This window comes from Amblyomma mixtum, chromosome 1, assembly GCF_055824585.1.
Source record: "Amblyomma mixtum isolate Tamu chromosome 1, ASM5582458v1, whole genome shotgun sequence".
NCBI classification, from domain to species: domain Eukaryota; kingdom Metazoa; phylum Arthropoda; class Arachnida; order Ixodida; family Ixodidae; genus Amblyomma; species Amblyomma mixtum.
Window position 1 is genome coordinate 318596826 of NC_143012.1, and position 20316 is coordinate 318617141.

A 20316-nucleotide genomic window follows, 5' to 3' on the forward strand; every position below is an offset into this window, starting at 1 on the left:
GGACATTTATCTATGCGCATTCATTCTTACCACGCACAATATCTGACTGGAACACTCTGCCTTCACATATCGCAACCACCACTGATCCTGATAAATATTTTAAACTTATATCTTCAATAACTACTGCTTAACTCTTCGCATACATTGTTATTTTCTTTGTTCATGGCTTCCTTTTTTGCAGGGTTTGTTACTAAAAAGATTCATTGTATTAGTGTTCTGTTTGTATAATTTTAATAATGCAGTAATCTTCGTTCTTTGCCGCGCTGCCATTCTTTTGATTCTTTTGCTTACTTATATGTCATGCAAAGTGTCTTATTTGTGCCTTTGATTGATTCTTTTGCTTACTTATTTCATACAGTGTGTCTTATTTGTGCTTTTGTTGTTTGTTTTATATTTGTGGTTTTTTTTTATTCTGTTCAATTGCCTGTGCCCCCCCTCTATGTAATACCCTCTCGAGGGCCTTTAGGGGTATTCTGTATAAATAAATAAATAAAAAATCATCACCACCATCATCATCACCACCGCACCGACGCTTTCCAGTACCACACTATGATTAACGAGCATCTTGAGACATCATCTGGGCGGAGAGCACAACGTTTGGTTTGATTTATAGAGTTTAATTCCGAAAGTGACTTGAAGGATGCCGTATTAGAAGGACACGGATAATTTCGACCACATAGGGTTCTTTAACGTGAGCTGACATCGCACAGTACATAGGGCCTCTAGAATTTCGCCTCCGGAATGTGACCGCCGCGGCCGGGATAGACCTCACGTCTTTCGGGTCAGCAGCCGAGCCCCATAACTACTGAGCCACCATGGCGGCCTAAAGAGCACAAGGCGAAATCTGCATGTCTTCTTGATGCGTACAGAATTCAGCATAATACCACTCGCCATTCACCCTCTCCTGGAGGATAATAAGTAAAAGAAGGAAAAAAAAAGGAGGGTGTTATCTAAAACCTATAAACTTCCCTATAGAAATTGCGCACATGTAACGACGTTCGCGTTACCGAACAGTCATTGATGCTAGGCCTTGATGAAAGGAGATTCTTCTACATTTGAAAGCTGCGTGGTATTTTTTGGATGCGATTGTTACCTTGAATTTAATATCGTTTAAGAAGTTCAAAAATGTGTCTTCACACTTTTAAGTGTGTCGTCAGAAACCCCTACAACGGCATGAGGCTTCTTAGCGGGCCGTGTTTCAGGGCTCGCAGAACTGAAGCAAAGAAGGAGACCGGCTTTGTCGTCACTTCTTCCCATGATGTACGTGACGTCCTATGTGAGTCGCGTATCTGCAGTGATGCTTGAGAAGCCACGCAAGCTATCTTCAACTTTGTCACGCAGCAGGAGAGGCGGTCCGTTTGTTCTTATCTATCCACTGGGAAAGGAATCCCCACCTTTTGATCTCGTCTTGTACTCGTCACGCCTGGCGCTTTCAATGCCAACACTGAGAAAACAAAATCAAGGCGAGACGAAGAACACATATGAGCGACGTGTTACGGGTGCTCCCTGCAGATTAAAAAGAGGGTCTTGCTAGTAGGACTTCTTTGCTCAAAGTGAAGAAGCCCCCGCTGTACCAATTCTGCTGAAGTCGACGTCGTGAACGTCTCATCATGGGCGCAGGGTGCTCTTCGCTGCATGGAAGTTTCTTCTTTCGCGCCTTACGAAACTTTTATCTCATTAATGTGATAGGCATCATCCTCCGCCATTCCTGTCTTGAGAAATGGTGCCTTAATAAGTCATAGGGACGATCGTGCGATTTTAATATGGATACCAAAATACGAAGCGTGTTGCTTGTCCTACAGCCGCAAATATTTAGGCTATGCAGGAGTTTTGCGAATTTATGAAGCCCTGCTGTCCTCGCACCCATAAGCGCGTAAGAGATCAGTTTCTGCGTTCCGCAACAAAAGCACAAACAGGGATTAGTCAAGTGATGATACCTAACTGTCGGCTAATTTTCCTTGATGCTTCCTGTGCGAAATCTGATCCGGTGAAAATTTTGTTGTGTTTGGCGCCGTATACGAAAAGGCTGTCTAATCACGTGACACGGGCGCCACCAACACTGGTAATGAAGAGTGCTTGATAGTAAAAGGTCTTTCACGTCACGAATGTTCCGCTCTCGCATTGTCGTAATGCTAATTTGTGCTTCGTTATTTTTGAAGTAATAAAACAAGGCACAGCCAGCCTTGTTAGCGAAGCAGTAAAAGCCATCAGTGCAAGAATACCACAAGCGCAGTTAAATGTGCAGAAGAACAGTAGTCATCTTGTGATTTATCAGGGAATATCCGTTCCTTCGGCCTCAGGGCATCATGGAGTCCGAATTTCCTGCTTTCAGGACTGTCGGCCTCCACCTTAGAGTAGTTTGGCAACCCTGATTAGAGCCTGTTTGATTCAGCGCGGATATCGTTGTGGTACAATACAAATGCTGAATCTGACGGCGCCCTACCTTAACAGTGAGTGCCTTCGGAATGAAAAACAAATAATAACTACAAGCTCTGTAAGACTAAGCGTTCAACAGCTTCAGGAGCAACGTTGAGAATTTAAGAAGAACGAGTAACGCCTTAGCTGTCAGAAAGCTAGGAGGATAGTGTAAGTTAATTCAGTAAATGGACGTATGAGAGTGCACCAGAGTCATGCAAAGATGTGCACGGATAACACGAACGGGAGTGACTTAATCTGACTTGGAGAACTCATTAATCCAAGCCCGCTTTCGGAAGCCCCAAGCAATCTGCCTGAATATTTCGCTGATGCCGAATGACCAAAGCACTAAAAATTGCAGTTCCACAATAAGTATACACCTGACTAAACAACAGGAAGGGTCTCCTGCATATATCTGTACTGTTGTCCTCCCACCACGTGGTATGGATAAAATCCGTGTTGGAGCGGGTGCTGTTACGACCATAATTATAATATCTAATCTTTGGTCAATGTGAACCTTTGTGGGGAGTATACGAAAAGAACAAAGTTTGAGAAGCCTGTATTCGTAATTCGCTTCTCCCGCAGCTGAGATTTAGAAGTATATGAGTCACCTTGAATATTTTAGTGAGTTCTACGGCCACAAGCACGCACGAAGGACGAAAAAGAAAAGCTGGAACAACTTTTGTGAAAAAAGCGAGAAAAGTAAGCCGAAAAAGAGGTTATTTAAGGATCTCGCCTCATCCATTACGATTTGTCATGTAAAAAGAGAAAGCGAGCAAAAAGTGGCAACGTGGTCTGTGAATCTTAATATGCACAGTCCGTAAACAGTCGGCTTTAGCACGCAGCAGCCTGTGCGGGTGACTAACACTAACAACTACTTGTATTCATTACATAGAAACTATACCCACAATTTGTCTTTGAAATCGAGCCATGTAGACACGTTAATCTGCGAAGTTATGAGTGATGATGCCTTGTATCAAACAGAAATAAGATAGACGCGAAACAAGCGCTCGACAGGGAATGAAAAGTGAACAAAAAAAAAGGCCCATTTATGGCCTTGCTCGACGTGTGGTTTTTCCACCACTTGAAGTTATGCCTAGCGAATTATTCGCTTGACTCGGCGCCTGACTAGTCTGAGCTGCGGGTTAGGTACTACTTCACCGTGAAATGCGTGGCAGCCTGACAAGCAGAAAACAAGGCGGATGGGAGGACTGCGAGCGGCTAAGGGCATTGGGGCCTGATTCTGCGTGCACAGGAGAAGGATGATGTGTAATTTATGGGGGAAAACAAAAATCTAACTGCGACCTGATTCTCTGTTTCGCGTAGTTTAAGTTAATCAAAGTGTTTGGAAAAATTGTCATAGATGCATAAGTGTGCAGAAAAAGAAGGGAGCTTTCGTAGATGTATGGAATCGGACTTGTAGTTCTTACGCTTGAGGCTACCGAACGCAATGATTGACTTCGTAAAAAGAGCGCGAGTAGCTGAAGACGCTTCACGAGGGAAGGATGACACCTGTGGCTGGTCTCGTTGATTAGGGCTCATATCTAGCTCCCGAACGTTTTACGTCATGGGGACACCCCTGTACTATCGCCAACGGAGCATGCGAAATTGCGAAGACTTACGTCAGAGGTTGAAAAGCTGTCATTCGATAGAGCCGACTTTATGCCTGCGCAGGAAATTTGTGCTGAAGCAGAATTAATCATGGCGGCAAGATAAAACAGTGAAGCAGATTATCAGTTCATTCCTGTAACGCGCGCCGCAGTGATTAGATTGCGATCTGTTGTGTGCCGGAGGTACCCGGGCAGTGTAAGCATAGAGTTTCTCAATATTACGTAGAGAAAACGTTAGCACTACCAACTATACGAGTTTCTTAAAGAGCCTTTCATCCGCCGCGAAAATGCAGGGAAGACGAGGTTTCTTATTTGACTTGGCTTGTGTTGGATCGAAAACGTGTATTCTGCCTTCGAATCGGCAGGTGCGCCTCTACGCTGTCCTCTGTGCACAGATTAAATTATTTCGATACTGCTTCTTTCACTTCTTCAATAAAGTTATCGGAAGTGTTAGGCTGCTGTGCCATCTTTTACACTACGTCTTTGAGGTTGGAGTCAAAGCTACTGCTTAATCTGCGCTTCACGTCCAACAATAGTCAAGCCAAATACGAAACTTATTCCCAGCATTCCTGCACCTACCCGCGGTGGATGAAGACCACAGCCCCCAGTTTTTTCTCTAGGTAATATTCAGAGACTCTATGCATGTAAGAAACGTTCCCTTGTGCGGTTATATCTTCTTTTCCCAATAAAGTTAGCATATATTCAGACCAAAGGGACAAAAAAGTGTTATAAAATAATTATTTCACTTCTTCTCAAAGATTTATCGCATTAGAGCCTTTTAAGTTTATATACTTTAGGCATGATGGTATAAAATAGTATTAGACAGTATAGTGGTTGCGTTGCCGTCTTATCGTAATTTTCATACCTATCGCGTCGGAAAAACGCCAGTGGCGACATCGTCTAAAAGAGCGTTAAGCCTAAAGGAAAGCAAAGCTGTCATCGCTCATACATGTATGGCCTCAACTTAGGTGGGAAGGGCATGCAAGTGACATGATCTCACACAACTCATCCTGTATGCAAAGCGAAAACAGCAGCCACCCATCTCGATAATATATGACATTTAACTTTAGTGAACAGGACTTGTTGCGGCGTCACCAAAACGAGCGCGGTTCTCGGCATGTCCCAGTAATACGGGACACAGTAAAAGTGATACGATTTCAGTCTTCGAACCATTTAACACCAACACACTCATTATTTTTTTGTCTTTAGGATACACCCTTATTTTCCCTAAAACACTGCCATTGGTGGCCTGCATGCGTGAGCCTTCCCTGAAACGCGTCAATGCTAACGTTTTGCAGCTTGTGCCTGCCGTTCGTGGATCTCATAAAGGCGTTCTCCGTGTTCAAAACGCATAAGTTATCACAACTAAAGGGTTGTGATCAGCAAATAAATCCTTGCAGGCAATGAGCGCATTACGAACACAAAGGAGCTGCAAGGAAGAAATGTGGGTAGAGCGCCAAACTGGGCTCAGAAAATGTAATTTTCTTTCCCTCTTTTTTAACATAGATGAAGCTCTTGATGGAGACGTTTTAGAGCTAATTTGCATCAATATTTAATTTATTCTTAGCGTGAAATGAAGACACGGAGACGCCCGTCTTGACCAGTCTCTGTGTCGACATGTTGCGCTAAGAAATTAACGAACCTTAGAGCCATGCACTGGGCACCCGTGTTCACGCAAACCAAAGTGGTCATCATGCACGCGTGATAAAACGAGGGTCAGTACTTTCTTTTCGATCTCCCGAAGAATCGATCCCTCGAAGCGGGCACCGATTGTTTGAAGCAGTGGCAGCGGCTATCAACTGCGCCAGAAGCACTGTTGGATTAGCCGTAAATATATATTAAGTGCACATCAGTACCGACACGCGCTTGATCCGGCGACCCAACTTTCTGTGCGTGACCTCGGTCACTGCATACAGTAGAGGTCGCGCCAGTTCTGGAGCAATTACTCGTAGCGTCCAGGCAACCTGGCAACTGCAGCTGCGCTACAGCTGCAATCGAAAGCAACGGCCAAAAACTTGGTTCTTTCAACCAATGCTTATGCAACTTAATCATTCAAAAACTAAATTGATGTCTTTTACTAACCGAATGTCTCGAATTCAAACAGCATACTCCTTAAATAATACCTCACTCGAGCTAGTCACCACGTATAAGTACTTAGGACTTCACCTTCATTCAGACTTAGCATGGAACCACCATATTAACCTTATGCTTGCATCTGCTAATCGGTCATTAGGTCTCTTAAAACATAACCTGAAGCATGCTCCTCCTCACCTCCGTGCTCATGCCTATACCACTCTAATTCGACCTAAAATTGAATATGCCTCGGATATTTGGGACCCTTACCAATCTTACCTAATAAATAACATTGAATCATTGCAGAACCGCGCCGTTCGTTTTATTTACTCCGATTATTCACGTAACACCAGCGCCACAGCCTTAAAGAAACGCGCAGGTCTCCAGGATTTATTTCTCCGCCGTAAAATTGCACGACTGTCACTTTTTCATAAACTTTATCATCATCCATCACTTCATAACGACTTTTTTTCTTTGCCTACTTCGATTTTTGACCGCCGCGATCATCCCTTTAAAGTTAGACGTTTCACGTGCAGAACATTTATCTATGCGCATTCATTCTTACCACGCACAATATCTGACTGGAACACTCTGCCTTCACATATCGCAACCACCACTGATCCTGATAAATATTTTAAACTTATATCTTCAATAACTACTGCTTAACTCTTCGCATACATTGTTATTTTGTTTGTTCACGGCTTCCTTTTTTCCAGGGTTTGTGACTAAAAAGATTCATTGTATTTGTGTTTTGTTTGTATAATTTTAATAATGCAGTAATCTTCGTTCTTTGCCGCGCTGCCATTCTTTTGATTCTTTTGCTTACTTATATGTCATGCAAAGTGTCTTATTAGTGCTTTTGTTGTTTGTTTTATATTTGTGGTTTTTCTTTTATTCTGTTCAATTGCCTGTGCCCCCCCCCCCCCCCCCCCCCTATGTAATACCCTCTCGAGGGCCTTTAGGGGTATTCTGTATAAATAAATAAATAAATAAGCAAAATTACATTTCTAGGCGCATGTGATCTGGATGACGGTGATTTTTTTAGGGTTTACAATTTTGAGCCCGTTATGCTTCTGGATCGAAAGGGCGGCTTACAAAGCGGCATTGCTTTCAAGCTTTTTAACCGAGTACCGCAATCGTTATATGCCTGCCGCATCCCAATTTTGCGAGAATCGCGAGTCCAAACTTTTTTTTGCGAAGTTCGCTAAGAAAGGCGTCTCTTTCTAATGCATGTAGGCTGACCTCTTTGACCTGCATAATCGCACAGGGCGCTGCTTAAAGTAGCTGTAAATATTTTCTCGGCGTTTCTTCAAGTGTCAGCATTGTCAGGACTTAGAAGTTATCGCTTTTAAAAACAACATTGCGAAGAAGATACGACACGACAACGGTGATTGTTGGGCTGAGAACATTATGCAGCGGCAACCATGTTCGTTCCGAATACGTATTTGTGGAGAGGGGAAATGCGGTACTCTGATAACCCACGGAAGACGGCTTCCGCTACGTCAACTATTCATTCACCTAAGCCCTTCGAGGGCTTGATGTTAGAAAAACTATGGGGGCACTTTGGCAGCCCACTACTTTGTGCGCTACTTCGAGTGCCAATGCCTGCCTATGTTTGTTACGTCTGCACCGCTTGGGGGCCATCCTCCTCCACTAGCTGCCGCACACCGACTGATGACAGAGCAGCGCTCGACGCCGCCGCGCCGACAGCTCCACCTGTCGACAAAGATGACGTCACCTTTTGGCAGCTGCGCTCATCGATGAGTCACCCCATGCGCTGGATGTAACGCCGCTCGGACGGACGGGACAATGAGCCATTAGAGGCTTTCGCCTTAATATGGAACCGCAAGTACTCATCTATCAGCGTGTGAAAGCGAGGAAACCTGATTCGGGGCGCACCTCCTCTCTTGGCGACGCTGATCTGCGGCGCGGCGGAGTCTGCGAAGCGTGCCCTGGACGACGACGACGGCAGCTCCTGCAGCCTTCCGGCCAGGTATTCGCGCAGCAGCGCCGCCAGACCCGCGAACTCGCCCAGCTCGGCGGCGCGGCTGTCCTGCAGCTCGTCGCCCGGCGGCTCCTTGGCGGACAGGTAGGCGGCAGCGTCTCCCTGGTCCGCCGCCGCCAGCAGCAGCAGGAGGAGCAGAGACGCCCGGAGGCTCCAGGCGACCGGGCTCTTGCGGCTCTTGCCAAGGTGCATGGCCTGCGCCGGCGGCAGAACGGGAACATTGACGATGAGAAAAGCCGGGCTTCTCTTTAATGAGCCAGAACGAGCCAGCTATCAGCGTCTCGTGCCATCTGGCGATATCTGGAAATGTTCTCTGGTGCGCGCATTACAAGTAAGCCACCCGTTGACTTCCGGATACTCCCAGATAAGCTGACGCACATTGAAAACGCGTGCGTAATAACGGACACTGATAGCGGAGATATTGAAAGATTGCATCTGCTGAGTGTAATGGTTTCTAGTTTAGCGACAGCGCCCGAAAGATTTTTTTTTTCGTGTGCACCAGACGGCGACAGTCTAAGTATGTAAAAACCAAGTGTAACGTGGGATCAATAAGGCTTACTGTACAGTATGCTCGAGTCGCACACACCTATGCAAGCACCCATATCTTTACAGTTCTGGGCGAGAAGGGAGAGCGTAGAAAGTTGGGCTAGTTGGTTGGTAGTACTATTATGATACATTCCAGCGGCTAAAAAGACACGGACGAAGGTAGACGAGACAGGACGAACGCCGGTACTAGAAAGTATGTCATTAAGCGTAGAAAGTTGGGCTAGTTGGTTGGTAGTACTATTATGGAGAGGGAGGGTGACGGGACAGTAAGCACCTGTGAGTAGTTGGCTGCGTTTGCTGTGAACGAGGAAACGCGTCATGAAAAACCAATTGATAAGATTGAAAACAATCACGACTGCCAAGTCAAAAGAAGAAAGAGTTGGCGACGAATCGGTTCTTGCCATGGTTGCACCTTTCTTCTGCCCGCGTCCAAAGGGGTAAAACAGCAACAAGACTGGTTAAATCTAGCTGTTCGCTACGAAACATAGCTGAAGCCATGCAACTTCGTGAGCAAGCCAGGACACGTAGGCTAGTCCTCTCTATAGTGCTCCGTCCTTATTTTCTGGTAGCGTAGCATACCTTCAGCGACAGCGGTCGTGGTTTGTGCTGACTACCGCCACTCACCGCTTGACAGCATTGCCGCTGCTATTCATGCGTTTCCGCTTTCCTTTGCCAGTAATTCAGGCAGAGCGCGCTGCTAAACTGTTCCCCACCGTATTCTACAACGCAGAGAAAATTTTATGCACTTCCCCTTGTCAGTAGCAGCGGCTTGTCCTTTCAACCACCAGCCGTACACCGTTGGATAAAGTCCTGTGGGCTCTCATTGCGCTTGGAGAGAAATGAAGGCTCCGTATCGACAAGAAAAGCTTCACAACGGTTGCCAGACAAACACGAAACTGAAGAAGACAGAGAGAATACACGCGAGGAATCCTCACAAAAATGTGATGAAGCGGGTTCGAACCCGAGTCGCGGCGGCCGCGTTTCGATGGAGGCGAAACGCAAACAGGCGCCCGTGTGCTGTAAGATGTCAGTGCACATTAAAGATCCCTATGTGGTAGAAATTATTGCAGCAAAAAGCTACATTGGCCACGAACTTCCGATTTCGCTGCGGCGGTGCTCCGAGGAGGCACACAGACCGACCTTGAGCCGTTGTCTAGGAACCGCTGCAGCTGGTGGACGCCGCGCGCTCGCCGCGCCATCTGGCATGACGTCACGCCACGCGCCTCGCCGCGGAGCCGCCGCCGCCGTTTGGTATGACGTCACACCGCTTGCCTCATCGTTGCGCTCGCCTCCGCTCGCTTCGCCAGCTGTGTCGCATGCCTGATAACACGTCGGAGGATTGAAAAGGAGAGCTCGCGTGCGCCGCAATCACAGCTGAGGCGGCAGTATGGCAGAGTATCTGAAGCGGAAAAGGGTGGAGGATGCCGCCAACGTCTCCGCGTCGACATCGGCCACTGGTTCGGCTGTGTTTGGCTCCGTATAACCCAACTCAGCCGAGCTGAGCCACAACCATTTTTCCCTAGCCCTCCTTTACGGTACCTCTGTTTTCCTTCCTTCTTACACTCCCTCCTTTATCCTTTCCCTTACGACATGGTTTGGGTGTCCACCGAGATATGTGAGACAGATACTGCGCCATTTCTTTTTCTCAAAAACAAATTTTCATTTTTCTAGTTTCCGATTCATCGATTCGAGTGTACGCTTAAGGTGGCAAGCGTGGCCGTAAAGCTACAAGAGCCGCCTCATTGTTTTTTTTTTTTGCACTTCTTTTTTAAGCTCATAACGTTTGTGACGTGCCCATGTATTCAAACGAAGATCCATTCTTCGTATACGCCGAGTCACTATGAAAGGAGAAAGGGACACGGTAGTCGGAAACTGACTATACAAAAAAAAAATCAAGACAAGGAGCTCGGAAGAATGCACTATAGGAGAACAAAACCTCAGGTTGCTTGAGCCAACGTTTCGACAAGGGGACTTGTCTTCGTCTGGGCCCAGACGAAGACAAGTTTCCTTGTCGAAAAGTAGGCTCAAGCAACCTTAGGTTTTCCCCTCCCTTGTTCATTTTGTGATCGCCAAGGACCATCTACCACACCCTCTCTCTATAGGAGAACAAGTAACTTGAGAGAGTACGATGAACTTAAAGAAAAGAAAAAATGGCACGGAGGCTGCATAAAACGCAGTCGCAGGTACGAAAAGAAGACATATGTAAGATTAGGAAAGTGAAAAACATACAAGGGCACAACAGAACGACTCAAAAGACCGGCAAAGAACAGGTGAGTAGCTAAACTTATTCTGACAGGTGAGAACACATCGGTAAAAGGTGATGACTAGGTAAGCCCACAGAATTGCAGAATTCAATAACGCTTAACCAATTAACTGGATGTTCTTCCTCACCTGATGGGAAGGAACAATATACACTGTATAAGAAACGCGAGATTAAGTAAACTTGCCTTGTCTCGTTTCTGGACGGCCGAGTCGCGTTCAAGCTTCGTGTTTAGTTGGGGTTTCAGAGTGAATTCGCGGTGAGCGCTGCATAGCGCTTAGCAGGGATACCAGTAGCAAACAGAGTGTGGATTAGCTAAAGCCTGCGACATGGCTACGCTGTACAGGTTTGGATTCCTACTCCCGTTGTGCTCTAAGCGGTGCGGGCCGGGCTCTATTATTTTACTTTCCTTTTAGACAGCCCACCCTAACATATGTGTCGCCGAATTACAGTTAATGTCTAGCACAAAGCTGCCAGCCGTGACTATTGATTCTTTTGTTGTTTAGCCTAACTACAGAGAGAGAAAGCTCAGGAAGGCAGCGGCGAATTACCCTCAAAGGAGGCCCGCCAGCCCACATCGTTGACCGAGTGTCATGACGTCACTGTTAACCTCATTTCACGGAGGCACCTGCCAGTTTCCTTTGCTTTCACGTTAAATGATTAACCGGGATGTTGCCGAGTACCGGTAGACCCCATTGACTAGAACGCCTCTTTTGATGGGAATTCGCCGCTGCGTTCTTGAGTTCTATCCGACTGCATAAGGACGGAACACTGTGCGATTGAGCAGTCAGCCGCAGTTCTTATCTACCTACTGTGTCTTTTGCTGCACGATAACTGTTACCAAATTTCCTTCAATATCTCAGACAAAATTTCCAGCCGTGCATATTTTTTTCCTTTGCAGTTTTTTGCTCCTGAAGTGCGTTCCTAAATTCTTCATATTATCCCGACATGTCTCTATAGCAGCCGTGTGGAGCAGCAGTGCGGCTGAAGTGTTGAACGTTGGGCCAGTTGGTGATTAATTATTAGAATAGCTTAGAGCAGGTACACATGACAGGAAGAAAAACACCAGTCACGAGCGCCAATTTCCAACTCAACATTTGTTCGATCTCCCATTCAGAATCGAATAAATGCTGAATTGAAAGTTAGTGCTGATGGCGGGTGTTTTTCTGTCGGTCCCGTGTGCCTGCTCAAAGCTATTCTCCTAATAGCAATGCGGCTACTGGCTATAGAGTTTCGAAAGAATACACTAAGTCGTCATGACAACATCCGTATCAACGAAGGCTTCATAAACTGTACGAAAAAAATAGAAATAGAATAGATAACTTGTTTCATGAGGTTAGGTTGATGTCTTGAACCAATAAATAAAAACAGACCGGGTTGGTGATTGAAGGGGATAGGTTAGACACGGGGCGTGATGGGAGAAGTGACAAAATGCGCCGGAGAGCCAGGCGCCTCGTCTTTCTCAGGTTAAGCAGAGAAGAGAGCTATTAACCATATTAAATTATCGCGAAAAGGGCCGTTTCTCCAAGCATCGACGCGCACCTGAGATTCCTGCGCGGTCTCTCGAAGTCCCTCTGCAGCCGGATCCGCACCTAACTCAAAAGGTCGATGGCCCTATCCTGGTTGTTGGAAGTTTTGGCTAACCCTATTACGCGATGACAGCTTGTTGAGCCCGCAACGCGGCCCATTTCTGCTGACGTGTTACCCGGCCTTAATTCGGTTACGCGATTCAGGCGCGGCCCATTGTGTGCCAGACAGACGCATTTTTCCTGTATCCTTGTCCTCTTCCCTTTGTGGGATCATGACTAACCACGGCTCGCGAGTACGGCGCGGCGGTTTTATGGTCTCTGGGTCGTGGTCGTGTATGACGGGGGAGGCGTTGTGAAAGAGGAAGGGTAGAGTGCGAAGGCACTTACGCGAGTGGTCAGTCAATTGGCGAGGGGCTGTCTTGCTGCTGACGGGCGAGTAGTTCTGCTGTCGCAGCGTGGATGCAGAAAATTGCCCGTTGTACAATGTAGTTTTGCCAGTGTTTGAAAGGAAGATGCAAGGCTTATATTCTCCGCAGTGTATAATTAAGTGTTACCACTTGACCTGACACGTTAAGAGTAGACTTCCTGGTGAACGCTAGTTTACACGCGTCTGCGGATATGGATGCACATCCCATAGTGAGAAGAAGAAAGATAAATGTGTCGAAATTTCCGGAGCCCTCCACTACGGCGTCTCTCGTAGCCTTAGTCGCTTTGGGACGTCAAACCCCATAAACCAAACCAAACCAAACCAAACGAACATAAAATATAAACGGAAGTTTGATACAAGAAAAGTGACGAAAAGCGCATCTCGATCTTAAGCCCTGTGATTAGCTATTGATTGATATAATACGTTATTGGTCCATATAATCTATACAATGCATCATAAAATGCGATCCCGTACACCAGTGTAGGTATTCACATAATAAGCGTCAAGTGAATTGGATATGGACTGAATATGGACTGTTAGTTGGAAGGGCCTCTACCAGTATAGTGTTTTCAGCTGTCTGGTCAAGCGATGCAGTGGAAGCACTACACAATAGCAGAAGGCGAGGAGGCTTTTCTGTTTTAACATATTTGGAGCAGCTTTGGTATGGATGACGATAGTGATGCGGCCTTTCTCAACTGCCTTGAGCACATGAAAAACGGGCTGTTCATTGCAATAAAGTAGTATTAACGCTGCTAAAATAAATGACCGAATCAGTTGACTGATATGAAGATCTCATGCTAATGATGCATGGTAAAATAACGTTTTCATTTCGATTCAGTTTTATTTTTCTCGCGCCTTGCAACCCCCTTAGGTGGCGCCACTTGCCGCGTCACTTCTTCGCTATTGGCTCAGGCATAGCAAAGACGAGGGCGTTGCGTCGCTTTATAACCGATCGCAGAGAAGGCTGAAAGAACATTTGTTGAAATCGCAATAAAATAGTTTTTTTTTTGTACGACAACAACACTGACGTTTTTTCGGTAATGAGATTAATGAGAGTCGGGAACACAGAAGCCGTTTACAAAGTGTAATCTGGCAGCAATGCGATTTCAATGCTCACCAATTTGTTCATCTGTCAACTGCAAATAGAAAAGTCTGCCAGCTTTAAAACACCGTTATATTTTCGTGCTTAAGTAGAGGAAAGTTTAGGAAGCTAAAGCGGCTGCTTGCTCGTACGTAGTTGAATCGACAGCTTTCCCCGCATACCAACGGCTCGTGAAATTCACGCCTATTGTAAGCCGGGAAATTAGCCCTGTGCTACCACCAGTAACAGACGCAAGGTGCCGCCCATTCGGCAGTCGTTTTTAGGGATCTGCAGCTTTCTAAGTTTGGCCCCTGATTAGCTGGCATTGTGGGTCCTATAATGTGGGGAGTTTTTCTCGTTTGATTTCTTTTTTGCCCCCGGCATAGCTTAGCTTTGCTTTTGAGAAGAGAGCAGATGAGTGACAGTGCTTGATGTCTTCACACTGACTTCATAGGCACAAGCTGTTAGGGATAAAAAAAAAAGGAGGAACCGGCAAATTTATTCTTACAAAATCTGGCCTCGGCTCTAAATTGAACAATGCAGCACGGTCTATTGAGGAACATTTAATAGCCCGTGGAGGCGATCTACTTCGCATAAAAACAAAAGAAGCGTCTGGGCTTGACATCAGAGAGTTTCAGTCGTGAATGAGCTATTGGAGGAGCAAAGCTTGAGGATGACTGATTTGAAAAAGCGACCTGAGAGTGCGCGCTAAATGAAGCGTACGACATACGCATCGCGTTTTCTGAAAGAAAACAAAAAAGCAACGCCGTGGAACAAAGCAGAGTTTGAATATAGTCAGCGCTTGGAAACAGTGACACCTGAGCTGAGCTGAGATAATTTAATGAATTAACTTGCGCACCCGTGCTCACAGCTTCACAGAAAGATGAAGGAAGCCTTTAAAGCAATGCGGGAAAACAAAGCATAGAAAAATACGGTGAAGCAAGGGCACTGAATCGACGCCATTCAGGTACTTCTTAATGGCTTTCACTACTCTCGTACATTCGGGCTAATATCGGAAGTTCGTGCAATTTACCAGCATTCACGCGAGGGTTGAACTACTCAGTTTGGCTCGAAACACGGTCCTTATTTGGGAACGTATTGCGATGTGTACTGAAACGTCCAGAGGAGTCATGGCTCTATCGAAAATTTGTTTCCGTCCTACAGCAACATACCTTTGTGTGTTTGGCGGGGATTTTTCTTCCAGCGAACGGCAGAACAACGCAAACTACTTTTACGTCGTTCTGTGGCGCATTCAGCATCAGTTTGTAGGCGCATGTCGTCCTGATAATGTTGGGTTCAATTAGTCTGCGCTATAAGTCGCTCGTGTTGATAACTTCTCTGCGAGTTCACATCTGGCAAATAGAGACGGAAAAGCCTGCACTTTTGGTGCAGCGCTCAGGTTTCCGTCACAAAAGGGGCCTGTTTTTCAATACGGGAACATTGTTGGTTGTTCTCATTTAGTTAACTGAGAACGTCACTTTCTCCATCGTTTGGAGGAGTCACTGAAGCGATGAAGGCTCCAGTGTTAGCAATCCCGAAATGAGTGGAAACTCTTGTTGCAGCACAGCATCGGCATAGAACTAGAACAGCTTGCAGAGGCGTTAGGAACTTTAAAAAAGGAATCTAATATCAACACTCGTCTAGCCTTTAAATGAAGGAAAACATGACAACTATCTTCAATCCATGAACAGGGCTTTACGAAACGAAACGGGCAATTCCATGTGTGTCATGCACCTTTCCATAAATGTCAACTATCATCTGAATAGCGTTAGCAAACCTTTACGGAAGTCTTTAGCTTCCAGTTCTCCTCATCTGCTATAGTTTAGACTTTCACAGAACATCTGAAACGTCCAGCCCTCTCCACAACACATATTTTCCAAAAGTATCAAGAAACTCAGGGAGCGAAGGAATGCAATAAATAAAGCGCAACGTCCATGTTTTTGCTGTTTCTGCAGGATTCAATTGTTTTCAGATATTTCCTCAGCCTTAGAAGTGCTATTCGCAAGAAATCTCACGTCAACTGCAACACTCTTAGAAGTCTTTCCACTGTGCTCATTTGAGATATACGCCCTCAATCATTGAAATTCCTGCTAAAGGGGCCGCAAGGCTCTAATATTCTCCAACTCCGAACCAGATTGTCTGCTTGCTTACTTCACCTTTTTTGATTTTCGAAGTGCAAAGCAGACGATTGAATGATGATGCAGGTTATAAGAAATAGCTCGTTACGATCACGATGCCCTCGTTTCCGGCAACCGTATTCTGTACGCTTCTGTCGCAAAGGAGTTATTAAGACCTTTTGCGAAGTGGCTGATTAACGATGCTGCACGTTATTTATGAGAGCAGCAACATGACGGGTTCAAGCGATTAAAAATGATGTACCCTCCTGACAAATCTTTTGCGCTTTACAAGAGCGGTGCGGAATATGCCTGCGCACAATCTTTCCACTGAAAACCACTTCCTTAGCTTGAAGCGTGCTCCTGAACGAGGCGCGATTCACACGAGAATGTTTCATCAAACGACGCATTCATCAGAGAGCTCGCCCACGGAAGAACGACGGGGGAATAAAAAAAGCAGAGATCAGAAATCATCGACGCTGATCTTTGAGGCCTTTTGAAGAGCTCTGCGATCAGCGCGAGACGTGAAAGGCGGCAGGTAAAATTGGCACAGGCCTCATTCCGAGAAGAAAAAAGTGTGGACGAGAGGGACGGTGAGGAGGAGATGGAGGTGTATTGTAATCGAGCGTTCACAAGATGCGATTATTTTTACGATACAAGGCCTGCATGCGTTATGGGTCCTCGGGGAGTTGCGGTGTACGCGAGAACCTCGAAATCGAGGCGGCTCGCCTAGACTCATTTTAAATGTTTGGAGAAACGGTCCCCCGGGCTCACTTCGTCGCCGAGGCTCGCTCACGCCTATCGGGCCCGCGATTCGCCTGCGCGCTTCGGTTCTGGAAAAGGTGATTCGATGGCGTCCCGAGAAGAAATTTTGTTTCGTTTTCAAACAAAGCGTGCCTAGACGCCGCTTGTTTGCATTCCGTTCCTTACTGTTTTAGGAGTGCGTTTTGCCTTGAGAGCAGACACCCGGTAATTTGAGACAAAGAAATGCAGGCTGAATTGTTTGCCAGCCTTGTGTAAGCTCGTTTTGACACTTTATTCCGTGAAAACGTTCGCTTTGACGCCCTGGTATTTTTAGTAGATCAGTAGAGAGGCTAGAGCAAGCTAACAAACGCGTTTTTTCAGACACTGGCTATGAAGCCAGGCACATCGCTCACATCGTTTCTTTTGTACAGCTCAACGGCCGGCGAGGAAAAGAGAGGACGTCTTTATTGTTTCAAAAGTTTTAATGAAAAGTTACTGAGCCTTCTGATGTTAAGGATATATATTAGTAAGCGACGTTCATAGTTATCAAATCCCGTATCTGTTAGTCAGGCAAATATGGCTAGTTGTTCATGCAGTTAAATCTGTTTACAGGCCTAGTACCACAATGTCTACCTGCGCTAATGATACGCTCATGCTCTGAAGCCAACCTTTTCTGGACATACACTTGTGCCATCTGCCAGCCTCCGGCAGCGGACAGCTGGTGACCGAGTCAATATAGTTTGACTTGTAATTTTAAGATAGTTTTAAAGTGCGATATGATGCTGTGCGAAAATGTTGATATCGGTGGCCTACCCTCCCTATTCGCTGCAAAATAGGACTTGTAAGATGGTTCGTGCGGTTGCATCCTCTATTCCTGTTGGTCATAGAAAACCAACAAAGTGTATCAAACATTCCAAATTCCCGCGGTATTTTTGAACGTTTAGCGCCATGCCACGCATGGTGGCAGCCGCGTGGAATGAAAGCATCTGTATGTATTTTCTGTGCCTGCACCGAAACTCACGCACTTTCTCAGAATCACAAAAAAAAAAAGGGAAGCCCTCAAGAGGCAGACAGAACGGTGCTTTCCGCCAAAGCCCCACTTCAGGCAGCTTTGAATCTCGACTTCACCGTAACATGAATGTTATGTGTGATGTCGGTGAAATTATGCTGCCGGAGCTACTTGCTCGCTCTTTTGTGAAGGCCCAGCCCTACAACCCACACTCACTACCGTAGCTGCTTTCGGAAGCAATGAAAACATCATCCGGATGGTAGCGCAGCTGCGTGGAATCTGTTCCGTTCGATCCCCGATTCGTCGCATATTCCTCTTCCCGCGAATAATCTTGCGCCAACGCTCTTTCGTAGCCCCTTGCTTCCAAACGTTGCTCTTAGTTGCTGATCGCCACCACACGTGGCACTTTGTTGTCTCACGCCAGAATACCACACCCCCCCGCAATTTTTCCTTTTCTTCCTTTTTCTCCCGTACGGACCTTCGACTCCCAACTTCTCCTGCCTCCTCTGTGCGTGGGACGCGCCTGCCTACAAGGGAGCACAGGTGGTCGGCAAGCGCGCAGTGGAGCTGAAAAGTTCTCGGTTTCCAAGTTTCCCTGCCTTATTCATGAGCTGCTTGGTGCGGCAGTAAGCGGTCATTGCTGGGCTATCCGTTAGGCAAAGGAAGCACGGGCACACGGGGCTAGACGTTGTCTCGGCTTGAAACTTTACTGAAGAGCCGGGCCAAAGATTATTGTTTGCCTCGGAATTCCAAAGTAGCGGGTGTCGACGGTTGGTGGAAAGATACAGGACTGCTTATCCTCCCTCCCCATATTTACAAGAGCCGGTACAAGTATTGCCGCCTATTTTTTACCGGCCGAAGCGAATTTGAATGAACACAACGGTGCTGAACCCAAGCTCGACATTCTGTGCACTCGGAACTCTAGCGCTGTGCAAATTGGTCACAGACTCACAGTATGGTTCGTGGGCAGCGGTTGGTGTTTCCTCACTGGCCGGTTTGTAGCCTCTCGCATCTGCTGCTGGATGATCCTGTACCTTTAAAATAACAATCGGAAGCTATGTATCGCCTTCAAAGGACTCTTTTAAATACCATCTCGTTTCACAGATATCTAAGGCTGCTGCTAACTGTGGTGATTTTTTTGTTCCACAGTTTTATTAGTCATCCTACACGTGTTGAGGTTGGCGCTGCTGCTGTATGTTTTGGGAGAAAACGTAACACGATTTGTCAACAGCGCATACGAAGGAACGAAATTGGTCTTGTTTGGTTTGGTTTCCGGGTCTTTACATCCTAAAGCTGAAAATGGGCTATGAGGGATGCTGTAGTGGAGGACTACCGATTAATTTTGAACACCTGGAGTACTTTAACGTGCGCTGACATTGCACAACTGACCGGAGATTTTGCATTTCGCTCCCATCGAAATAAGGCCGCTGCGGTAGAGATTGGATAACGGTACCTTCGGCTTGGCAGTCGATCGTCAGAGCCATTGCGCTGCACCGGTGTGTGATAGAACAAAATGCAAGGTGGAATGAAATATGTTATTATATGCGTTACCCGATTCCTTTTTTTTTTCTTTTTGTGCGATCGAAAATCTGGACAGTTGTAAATAGAATTGATTTCCGCTCTGCGGAAAGACTTATGAAAGTATGCCACTCTTATTAAACCCTGCTCGCTTGGGGATGAGCGTTTTCTGATAGAGTTGTCACTACTTTAATGGACGTGAAAATGACGATCAGCGACGTCAAAAACGGAGTTGAGGCAAAGGAATCGTACTGAAAGTGAAGAAACAGCACCGGCTGTTCTTTCGTGATTTTTATCAGGTTCGACAGTTTTTTTACCTTCGTAAGAATATTTTGGCGCAAGTTCTGCTTCATTTATTTCTAAACAGAAGCTTTGAACCCTATTTTCCTCAGCAGGTGCGTTGTCTTCAAACCATAAGATTCATTCTTCTCATCGATCGTAAATACCACTGACGACAATATATATAAAACTGACCTTGAGCAGTTAATGAAACCCTACTCGCTTTCAGTTACGCTTTCCTATCACAGATGCCTTTCTGTGCACGACAGCCACAGATTAGCAGCGCGGAAGTCATTCCAACCAGGGCGGGGAGCTTTCACGAGAAGGATCTTTAAATGAAGGCGTTTCTAAAGATAATTTGGGACGTTGGTTGCAGTTTCTCTGTGTATGATCGTATGTGGTTGCAACAACCATTTGGCATTACCAACGGCTTCTCACTTGTTGATTCGAAAGGCGTCTCCGTTCGCCATCTCTAGAATCGAGGTGTGCACTAGCGTTTTCTGAAGTTCGCTTTATGTCGCCGTAACGATGGAGTCAAGTATTTACAGCGCAATAAAATGAACTGTAGGAAGGAATAACACGAAACTATCGCTGGAGCTTTCCTACGCATCCATCTTAATCTAAGGTGAATAAATATGTTTAATTGTTAGTACCAATTGAGCCAAGAAGTCAAGTTCTGATGCCTTTTTAGGAGTTGCTCGCCTGT

At 46.0% G+C, this 20316-nt stretch overlaps 2 protein-coding genes across 10 annotated transcripts in view; one reads left to right on the top strand and one right to left on the bottom strand.

Moving 5' to 3' along the window:
* The window catches only part of LOC149372623 (uncharacterized), a 517038-nt gene that overhangs the window by 86964 nt on the left and 409758 nt on the right, over positions 1–20316 (top strand). The gene's annotated exons all lie outside the window — the stretch shown is intronic.
* Positions 1–20316, bottom strand: part of LOC149372624 (uncharacterized) — a 111024-nt gene that overhangs the window by 25108 nt on the left and 65600 nt on the right. The window contains exon 2 of the mRNA XM_089567173.1: positions 7998–8298. Within this exon, the coding sequence (XP_089423299.1) occupies positions 7998–8295 (298 nt within the window). The 5' untranslated portion in view covers positions 8296–8298. The remainder of the gene's footprint in view (positions 1–7997; positions 8299–20316) is intronic.